Here is a 9,985-nt window from a genome sequence, read left to right on the forward strand (position 1 = left end):
GGGCTGCTTTATTTCTCGAGCCGTGCATAATGAGTCACGAGCTGTAGAGCAGCGCCGACCCAAGTGGGCTCTTTCACATTTTAATCCAGCCTTGCCCCGGCGCGGCGGCACGGCTTTCCTCCGGCCGCCTGACTCAGCACGTCCCGGCTTTCGCCGTAAAGCCGTAAACCGGCTTTGGGGTGCCTGGTCCCGGGTGGAACGCCCCGTGGCAGGGCGGCGAGGGGGTAGCGGTGTCCCAGCAGACCTCCTCCTGCTGCTTCTGCTGCCGGGCTGAAATGGGATGGTGGCAGGGGTACGGCGCTGGGTGATTTTGGGTAGTGGGAGTGCCCCTCCAGCCCGAATTTGGAGCGATGCGCAAGCTGGAAGCGCGTTAGTTGGTGGGAAGCCATCGGCCGTAATTCACGCCTACGAAATCCGAGCGTGTTTGCGATGCCTGTGTGGGATGCTCAGCGCTCTGCCCTTCGTCGCTACTCGTTTTTGTACTCAGCGGTGGTTGCCCACCTTCTCTTCTCAAAAAACAAAAAGCGACAGCTCAGACCTGCCCCATCGTCATGGACTTGCCCAGCCATCGCTGGACCTGACCTGTGGGTTCGCTCCCTGGCTTGATTTCTGCCCCATCACCACCACCTCGCCTGGTGCTCCAGGCTTTTGGTGGAACCTGGCTCTGATCTTCACCTCCTTGGCTGGGGTGCGGTGGGACAAGCCCCGGCTGGAGAGGTCCTGCCCTGGTGACCTGAACGTCTCCTACGGGAAGGACCTGAGATACGTGTGTCGGGCAAGTTGATGCTAGTACAACTGCCCGTACTTAGATTCCTGAGGAAGGAGGTAAAACAAAACCGGCCAAAACGCTGCTTTCCAGAGGAGTTAAGCAGCTAATAAAACCCAAGTGGAGCAGGAAATTTGACGAAGCCTGACAGAGCCAGGTTGGCTGATGCCACGATGAATGCGAAGGGGATCCAATGACCCAGGCGGGCTTGGAAGAGCCCCAGCTTTGCCTGGCTGCTTACAGAGCTCACGTCTTCGTACCGCTCTGTGCAAAATACATATATATTATTTTTATTGTGTTTTATTCGACGAAAACAGTTCCAATATCCCAACCCTGATGAGGACTCCAGTAGGTACATGCTGTTGAAGGTTTTGCCGTAAGAACGGATCCGTCCGTTCTGTCATGCGCTTCCCGGGCAGATATTCAACAGCGGGCAACGCCGGAGGAAGGAGCGCGTGCCTGAGCGTGATGGAGGGAGCTGTGAAAAAATGCCGGGGCTGTGTGTGTGTGAGGCGGGGGGGGGATGGGGGGAGCTGCCCGCGGGATGGTAGCCAAATTCTGGCCATCCTTTTGCTTGCCCGAGGTGCAAGCCGGCCGGCGCTGCGGGGTATGAGTGCTCGGGCTGATGTCAAGGGGGAGCGAGGGGGGGGATTTGGTGGGAGCTCGGTGTTAATTAGGAGCGGGCCGGTAGCCAGGACAACGTTTCCGACCGTGTTTGCCCTCTCATTCATCTCCCCCCGTGTTTTGGGAGGTGGAGTCGTAACGCTTTCCAGCTTCTCCTCCAAAAGGGATTCCCCGGCGTTAATTCCCAAGTGCTCAGCGGGACAAAGATGACGGTTTCAACGATGAGCTGATTTCCTCCCCGGTACCGTGGGGATGGGGACGAGGATGAGGATGAGGATGGGGAGGAGGGAGGCGAGGTGGCGTGGGTGCAGCCCATGTCCCCGATGCACAGGGTTAGGCAGCAAAACTCCTCGCTGATGAGAGGGAACGGAGTTTCCTAGCCATATAAAGACACAACTTGAACCGTGGCCAGGTTGGGTGTTTTTTTTCGTTGTTTTATTGGATTTCCCCTCCTTTTTTATTTTATTTTATTTTATTTTTTTTCCATATACAGGAGAAATTAAAGGTCATCATATGTGAACACGGTAATGGGTCCATCCCAGTGCCAGGGATGGATCCAACCACCTGGTTGGATCATCAACCTGGTTTATTTGGGATGCTTTTTCCCCTTGCGCTGCCTCAATCGTTACGGAGTATCTTGTGTATGTACACCTACGCACACATAAAACCACACTTTTTGGGTTTTTTTCTTTTTTTGTCCCTTTTCTTTATTTCTTTGTGGAGTCCAGGCTGGCCTGATTCGGACAGACAGCAACGAGTTCTTCATCGAGCCCCTGGAGAGGGGGCAGCAGGAGACGGAGGAGCACGGGAGGGCGCACGTGGTGTACCGCCGGTCGGCCATCCGGCAGGACGGCGCAGAGCCCCGCCAGGACCTCCACCCCGAAGGTAGGGGCACCTCGAATCTAGTCTTTCCCAGCAATTGATAACTATTTCTTGGGGGGAAGGAGGATTTCTCCTTCCACTTGCCCTCTGGGTCACGTCTAGCCCTATGGCTTGAGGCTGGTTTTAACTGCTGGTTGGGTCGCCAGCGAGAAGAAAGGGAAGAAAATGCTGGGAATGTGGGAACTCTTCCAGATTTGGTTAAAATTCGATGGGTTATATACGAGCTATTCTTCCTCTTTGAAGAGGAAGAATCTCCTAGATGGGTGTGGTCAGGCCCATGGATGATCACAGCGACCTTGGGATGAGAAGCAGAGTTGGGACTTGTGAGTTAAGGGGTCAGGAGGAGCTGAGCTTACTCCAGCCTGGCTGCAACTTGGGGATATAGGTGCTGCAGTCTTGTTCTAATCACCTGTACGTTGCAAAATGTGGCGTTGATTTGACTTTTTAACAGCTGATAGAAGTCCTTCCTTTTCCCAGCGTTCATTCCACTTTTCTAGTGCCTTGTCCTTTTTTTTTTTTCCTCCTTTGCCTTGAAGCAAAAGTCACTTTTTTTTTTTTCCCCTTAATGGCATCACTTAAGCCGTGCGCTGCACTCTCAGCGCATAAATCGCCTGCTGACTTCCCCTCTCACCTGCGCGAAGCCGAGCGCACCCAGAAGCGTTTCCAAGCGTGGGGTCAACGTGGTGCAGAAGCACTCCCTGAACCTACTAATATTTATGCAAAGGCATTAGCCTTCCCCGGTGTTTATTCACCTCTTACGGCACCGTAATCAGCTCCCTGATTTTTAAAAAAAAAAGTTTAAAAGAGTTTTCCAGGGTGTGCTTGTTGCTTTTGCAGCATCGCTAATGGAGTTGCAATTGAGAGCTTTGAAGGGATTGTTGGGTGATGACGGGTGAAGGACGCGATGAAGGGTGAAGGACGCAATGAAGGGTGAAGGATGCTCTGGCTGCGGCTGTCTGCTCTCAAGGAGCAGCCCCCAGCCTTGCGTGTATCCTCCCTAGCCACCCAGGTGTCCCACCACCCCTCAACGGACAGTGTAGGACTATCATCGGCATAGATGTGTCTTTAAGTGCTGGTGCTCCCAATTCAGAGCCATTTCCCCACTGTAGACCAAGCTGGATCAGCGACCTGGTTGGAGTTAAACATCCTAATTTATTTTTCCTGCCTAATTTATGGGGTTTTTTTTGGAGTGTCACCTTGGTGTTGGGTCACCTCACTGGCTGTTCCTCTTTCTGTTCCCACACCGTGCCTCGCTCAGTGCCCGGTGTGCAGGTGGGAGATCTCCCCAACTCCCTGGAGCTGATGACGGAGCGGCTGGGGGACGCGGAGCGCAAGAGGCGTCATGCCAGGAAGGATGACTACAACATCGAGGTCTTGCTGGCAGTGGACGACTCGGTGGTACGCTTCCACGGGAAGGAGCACGTCCAGAACTACGTCCTCACCCTCATGAACATAGTAAGGCTTGGCTCTGGGGGGCCGTTGGCTCCCACCCCTCTTTTGATTTACTGCTCTTTTGGTGCTGGAAATCTGTTATCCTGGAAAAAAAATGGGTTTGAGGGTGGTGGGGAAGTGCTGCAGGAAGGGTTGTTCCTTCGCACAGCCGGCTCTGGCGTTTCATAGCCATGGTAATTGGAGTGATGGAAAGCAGAGCCCTTTTATGTTCATCTCCATGATGAGAGAGGACAAGGAGAGGGAATTTTTACAAGGGCATGTAGTGATAGGACGAGGGGGAATGGCTTCAAACTGGAAGAGGGGAGATTTAGATTGGGTATTAGGAAGAAATTTTTCCCTCTGAGGGCGGTGAGCCCCTGGGGCAGGTTGCCCCGAGAAGCTGTGGCTGCCCCATCCCTGGAGGTGTTCAAGGCCAGGTTGGACGGGGCTTGGAGCAACCTGGGCTGGTGGGAGGTGTCCCTGCCCAGGGCAGGGGGTTGGAACTGGGTGATCTTCAAGGTCCCTTCCAACCCAAACCATTCTATGATCACATTCCCTTGGCCAACGGCAGGGTCCGGCGTGGTGGTTGCTGTCACTGTCTTTCACCCAAGTCCAAGAGCATCTTCTGTTTCTCCTGGCCAAGACCACCTCCTCCTCATGGCCGAAATCTCAGCAAATGCTAGGAAAGAGGATGGCTATTGATTATTTAGTTTGAAAATATGATATTTATTATTTATTTTGTAATTATCATGTTTTTCATTTACTTTGAAAAATAGTTATTGATGGGGGGAAGATTTTTGTGGATTTTCAGAATTTTTTTTCGCGTTCCTCGGAAAACCTGCGCCCCTTGAGGATTAGTCCGATGTGTTTGAAAAGGAATTTATAGCAGCGTTACAGCAGCTCTACTTCTGCAACCTCTCCTCTCCCGGTGGCGCAGGGCATCCTGTGCTGATTCCCTACAGCGCTTTTCTTTACTTTTTAAGGTAAAAAAGTCCATACTCCCCAAGTCCTGAGAGATGTGGAAGGATCAATATTTATTCAGCTATTCATCTTGCAGGAGGTTTGCTCCGCCGGCACCTGAATGTCTGCGAATAGGGTCGGCGTTGAAAGATCTCTTTCCTGCGCTCTCCCATTTTTGTTTTGTTTTCCGTGCTTTATCCTCACCTCTATTTATTTATTTTTATTAAAGTACTCTTTTTCCACGGCGACGGAAAGCGTGCGAGAGGCGCAACCCAGCTCAGAAATAACCGAGCTGTAAAGATGCTTTTGCTTTTTGGTTGTTTTTTTGGGTGTTATTTCTGCCCTGGCAGGCGGGCTGAGGGCCATATTGCCAGTAACGAAGGGGAAATTATCAACATAAGGATTTTCAGGATTAGAGGCCGAGCGTTAAAGCGACCGGTCCCAAATAGAGAAGATGTTAAATAACAAATGCCTTCCTTGCGGCGTTTTATTCTCCCGTACGTTATCCGGATGCTCGTGGTAAGGATGCTCTCAGCATCGCTTAAATTCGCTCTCTGAAAGTTTCTCCCTTCTGCTTATTAAATCCTTGTGTGAGGGGGCGAAGCCGCAGGGTTCTTCCCACGTTTTTGGGAGGTTGGGGGGGGGAAAGATTTGGAGATGATGTCATTTTTCCTTTCCGATCCTGGGGGGAGAAGGGCCGGTTTGAGGCGCCTGGGGATTGTTCAGCTCTTATCAAAAGGGTGGTTTTCAGGCGCATTTCACGGTTTATACCCCGCGGGCAGGACTTTTCAGGGAGTGAATGCGCGGGATGCTGTGCTGGGAGAAGGGGGGGACCGCTGCCTATTCAAATAAAGGCAGCGCTGGAGACTTTAATGAATTAAATAAAGGGAGAGGGGGGGAAAAAAACAGCATCAATAAAACGGGGGAAAACCTCAGGGCAATGCATGCGACAAACACTTCCCCAAGTATTATTTCCTTCTCTGCGTCCTTCCCCCACCCCCTTCCCCTTCTTTCTTTCTGTTTTTTTAGTGCGTTCGCTTTCCAGCTTTGCCGTGACCTCCGTCCGCCTCCTCTTCTTCCCTTGGCGCCGCCTCGTTTCCTTACCGGCTCGGATTGCCTTAAAACACCCGATTCAGCAGAAAAAAAAAATAAATAATAAAAATATGCTTTCTGGCCTGGCTGGCAGAGGGGGAGAGAGAAGGAGGGTGCTGGGGGAGGGAGGAGCGTGCTGGGACCACACAGCTGAACACTAATCCCATTAGTTGGAGGCAAGGGGAAGGGGGAGAGGCTTGGCCAGCCCTCTAACGAGGAAAGGACTTAATGAGCTTGGGCTGGAGTACGCCGGGGAGATGCTGCATGGGAGCCAGCTGGGAAAGCTGTTTTCCTATCAAGATATATCCCAAGGGAAGGGGGGGGACGGCGAGCTTGGAAGTTGATAAATAAACTTTCCTGGCTTTTTCTGGGATCCCTGTTGGGGGGACGGTGGGATGTGTACCCCTTCCCGGTGCTGTGCGGGCTGCTGCTGTAGGTAGGGTCCTGGGGCTCTCCCCACGACACAAACCCTTTTATTAGGATATTAGGAACTCGGTGTTGGCTGAAGGTTGGTGATAAATGATTAGTCATGGAAACTTATTATTTTTTTAAAAAAAAAAACACAACCAAAACCACCGTTATTTTGTTGCCAGAAATGTGGATGCCAGGCTTTCTGTTAAACGGCGCCATGCCCATCCTGGGAAGCTGATGTTAGGATGACTGCTCCTTTTTGGGCACCTAAGAGCTTCCCCGCAGGCTGCCCTCCCCGCTGGCTCCCAGCCCGCCTTCCCAGCTTGCCATTCCCTCCTCGGCTCGGAGGCTCCACGAGGATTTCGGGTCAGGCGAAAGCGAATGGCGCTAGGTGGATCACAGCCTTGGCAGACGCATCCTGACTTCGATATATTCTCGCTTTTCGCCTCGCGGTCTTCTGCGAGGAAGGCTGCTGGGTGCCAGGGCTGAAGGGTGGGAAGAAGGGTTGGGAACCAGGAGGGGATCCATCACTCTGTAAGGAGGAGAGGCAATGTTTTGTGTCCTGCTTTGCTTTTCCGCCTACTTGTCCTCTTGGTTTTTCTCCTCCCGACTTCCCGGCGCTTTCCACTGATGCTCTCGAGGTCCCGTTCGGAGGAGACAAAGCCGAGCTGTGGGCTCCGTGAAGCCCGGCCCTCCTGTCACCTGGTTTGGTGGGGTTTTTGTAGGGTATTGCCCCGGATTTGGTGAAGGATGCGAAGGTACTCGGTGTTTTCCCGTTGTTTTGGGTTACTAGGGAAACCCCCGTGAGTCAGAGCCCGCTCCAGGCTGGGACTTGCCCGGCTCCCCTCCGGCACATCACGTCGGCAGAATTATTGTTCTCAGGGGACGAAGGCTGCTGCTGAGACCCCGTGGAGGGAAGGGGGAAAATCAAACTTCCAGCTTTATTTTTAACCTGGGATCATCTGAAAAGCCAAGCCGGAGCATGGATCGCTTAAGTGATGGCTTTGCTGAGCTCGGTGCCGTTTCAGGAGGGAGGGCAGCCTAAAATAATGGGCAAATTATAGTCGTTCTGGTTGGGTTTTTTTGCGGGGCGGTGGTTCACGAGCCATCTCCTTGCTGATTGATAATAACCAAAAATACCTCTGATGTCCCTCTTGATGCACGCGCGTGCTTTTTCCCACCCCCTGCGTAGACTCCCCTGGTTGTTGCTATGTTTTTGGGACAACATGGCCTGTTGTGCGGCGATAAAAATCTGGAAGGGCGAACCTCCCCTGGTCTCCCCTTCGCTCCGCGTTGGAAACGTAGATGAGGTGGGTCAGAGGAGGTGAGCATCCCTGCAGGGGGGGATGTGGCAAACCCCCCCCATAATGTGGTCAGGAGGACTTTTGCCGCTGTTCCCGACCCCTCAACCCCCCAGCGAACAGGCTGAGGGTTGCCGGGGGTGGGGGATGAATCCACTGGGACGGAAAGTGAGCGAGGGGATAAAAAGAAAGGAGCTTAAAGATGACTTGGCTGTTCTGAGCAGAGCGATCCTGGGGTTTGGAAATGTCAGCTATTCTGCTGGTCTGGCGCATTCTTCTCGCGCCTCTCTCTCTTTTGTTTTCCTTTCCTCCCCCCACCCCCACCTCCCCGAGCCCTCCCCGAAGAACGAACGGCGAGGTCTAGACAGTTTGCCAGTGCGGTTTGCTGTCGGGATCTCGCGTCTGGGGCCGCAGGCTCTGGGGTTGGCCAGACTCGCAGGGATTTAGGTAGGCAGCCTCGCTCGCTCCCAGCGCCAGCGAAGGTCTGGGAGGGGATGGGGAAGGGGGGGTCCCACGCACTCGGCGAATTCATTGAGCATTTAGGAGAGGATGCACGAGTTTTTGGCGTTCTTTTCGTGCTTTGTAAAGCATTAGCACGGTCCTTCGGGGGCTTTGGAGTAGCCTGTGGGGTGGGGGGTGTCCTGTGGGATAGTGGTTCTTGCTGGTTTAGCCCTCAATGCACAGCGAGCCTTAAGGGCTGGTCTGGTTCAGGTGGAAAAAATCCTCTTTTAAATGAAATAGGAGAGGGTTTCTTGCCAGGTGACAGTATTAAACAGGCTGGGCACCTAACCACGTGGGGGAAGGGGAAGGGAATAAGAAGATCTTTATCCCATCTGTTTTCAGGGAGGTGGGGTCTCTTTATGGGAGCCCTTTGCTGAGCAGGTATTTTCTGGAGGGATTTTCTTTGAAGGCATTGACTCGCTTAATGGCATCGGCAGAGGGCAGGGGGGAGTTGTGCCAAGCCTGCAAACTCCTCTCCAGGCTGATTTCCATCCCCTCCCGCCGGCTTGAACCAACTCCAGGGCGGGCTGATGGGCAGCGAGCGCCGAGCCCTTTTGATTTTTCTTTCTTTTTTTTTTTTTTTTTTTTTTTTAATTTTTGCTCAATCAATTATTTATATCTGTCTGTTAAGGGAAGACCGTAGCCTTGGGCAGTCTGGTTCCACATCTGCTTTCTGAATTAACCGTAAAGGTCGCTGCTGCTGCAAACTGGTATCTGTTAGGTGCCTAAATGCTGCCCTCCCCTAGACAAAACAGGGGTTTTAGGGTTTAACCCATTTGGTTCGGGGGCTGGAGGGGTGCCTTGTCCCTGCTCGCTGGAGGAGAGCGGGATTTAGCACTGCTTTAAGAGGAAAATTTAGGGGATTAAATCCCGCCTTGGAATCATACAGCTTCTTGCGTCTTAGTCCCTTAACGAGCTGTTTCTCAGCTGCTCGTGGTCCTGCTGCTGCCCGTAGCCGCTTCTCTCAGCGAGGCTGAGGAAGGATGCGCGGCGCTGGGAAGGTCTTGATGAGTTTACTTGTCAATGCCCGTGAAAAGTACTGCTCTTCCCAAATTTTCCTTCTCCCGGGGGTGGTGGTGGCGGCATGGTTTGGGGTGAGGAGCTCTTCTCAGACCTGGGGACTGTTTGCTGGTGGGAAAAGTTGTTGCTGGGAGAAGGGCTGTGGGGTCGGTTAACCAGCACGGAGCAAAGCTCTTGCCCCAACAGCTCCTCTCCTCGTGTTCCCTCCTCCCCTGGATGTGACCCTCCTCTTCTCCCGCTGCTGTGCGGCGAGTTGCCCCAGCGCATCCTTTCCCGCTCCCCGTGGGCTATGCTGAGCATCCTGCCAAAATATCCCGCACTGCCGGGAAGGGAGAGGTCTCCGCTGCTCCCTCAGATGCTCTGAGTCATGGCAAGGTCAGGCGATGGCTTGGCCGGGAGCTCTGGCTGGCGGAGAGGTCCCTAAGGCAGGAACATGGTTCATCCCAATGGATCGAGGGGTTCTCGGGAGCTGGGGACAAGCGGGAGAGTGCTGGTGGATGATGTTGAGGTGTTGGCTGAAGCGGAGGCTTAATGGTGCTCCAGCTCTCAACAAGCGCTGGTGGTGAAGGAAAATGCATAAAGATTTGGGGAAGCGAAGGAAATGGCCATGTTTTCCCCCTTGGTCCCCTGAATTGTCCCCCAGGTCCATCTCTCCGGCTCTTCAGAGCGTATAGCCTGAAAAATACAGCTTATTCTTAATTTCTCCCTCTCTCCCCATTTCTTACCCTTTTATATTGCCTCACATACGACACCTGTTAAAGCTGGAATATTTTTGTAGAGGGTCAAACTCCTGACGCGGGACCTCTCAGATCCGCTAACGTTTTCTCCGGGATGCCAAAGCCTCCTACGGTCCAAAACCCGGGGCTAAGGGTCACCCCCACCCCCCTTCCCGGGGTGTTGCAGCTCCTTGCTGGGATGGATGCTCCGTGCTTTGGTGGAGCTGTAGGTATGAGTGATGTTTGCAGGTGGGACCCCAGCTGCAGCACTGCATGACCTT

General features: G+C 53.2%; 1 protein-coding gene across 1 annotated transcript in view; it reads left to right on the forward strand.

Moving 5' to 3' along the window:
• The window catches only part of ADAMTS14 (ADAM metallopeptidase with thrombospondin type 1 motif, 14), a gene marked incomplete at its 3' end in the record, with an annotated part of 31,758 nt that overhangs the window by 1,378 nt on the left and 20,395 nt on the right, over nucleotides 1-9,985 (forward strand). Inside the window, exons 3-5 of the mRNA XM_009890937.1 lie at nucleotides 566-775; nucleotides 2,119-2,254; nucleotides 3,531-3,727. Of these exons, the coding sequence (XP_009889239.1) occupies nucleotides 566-775; nucleotides 2,119-2,254; nucleotides 3,531-3,727 (543 nt within the window). The remainder of the gene's footprint in view (nucleotides 1-565; nucleotides 776-2,118; nucleotides 2,255-3,530; nucleotides 3,728-9,985) is intronic.

This window comes from Charadrius vociferus, unplaced genomic scaffold (assembly GCF_000708025.1).
Source record: "Charadrius vociferus isolate BGI_N301 unplaced genomic scaffold, ASM70802v2 scaffold1528, whole genome shotgun sequence".
Lineage (NCBI taxonomy): Eukaryota > Metazoa > Chordata > Aves > Charadriiformes > Charadriidae > Charadrius > Charadrius vociferus.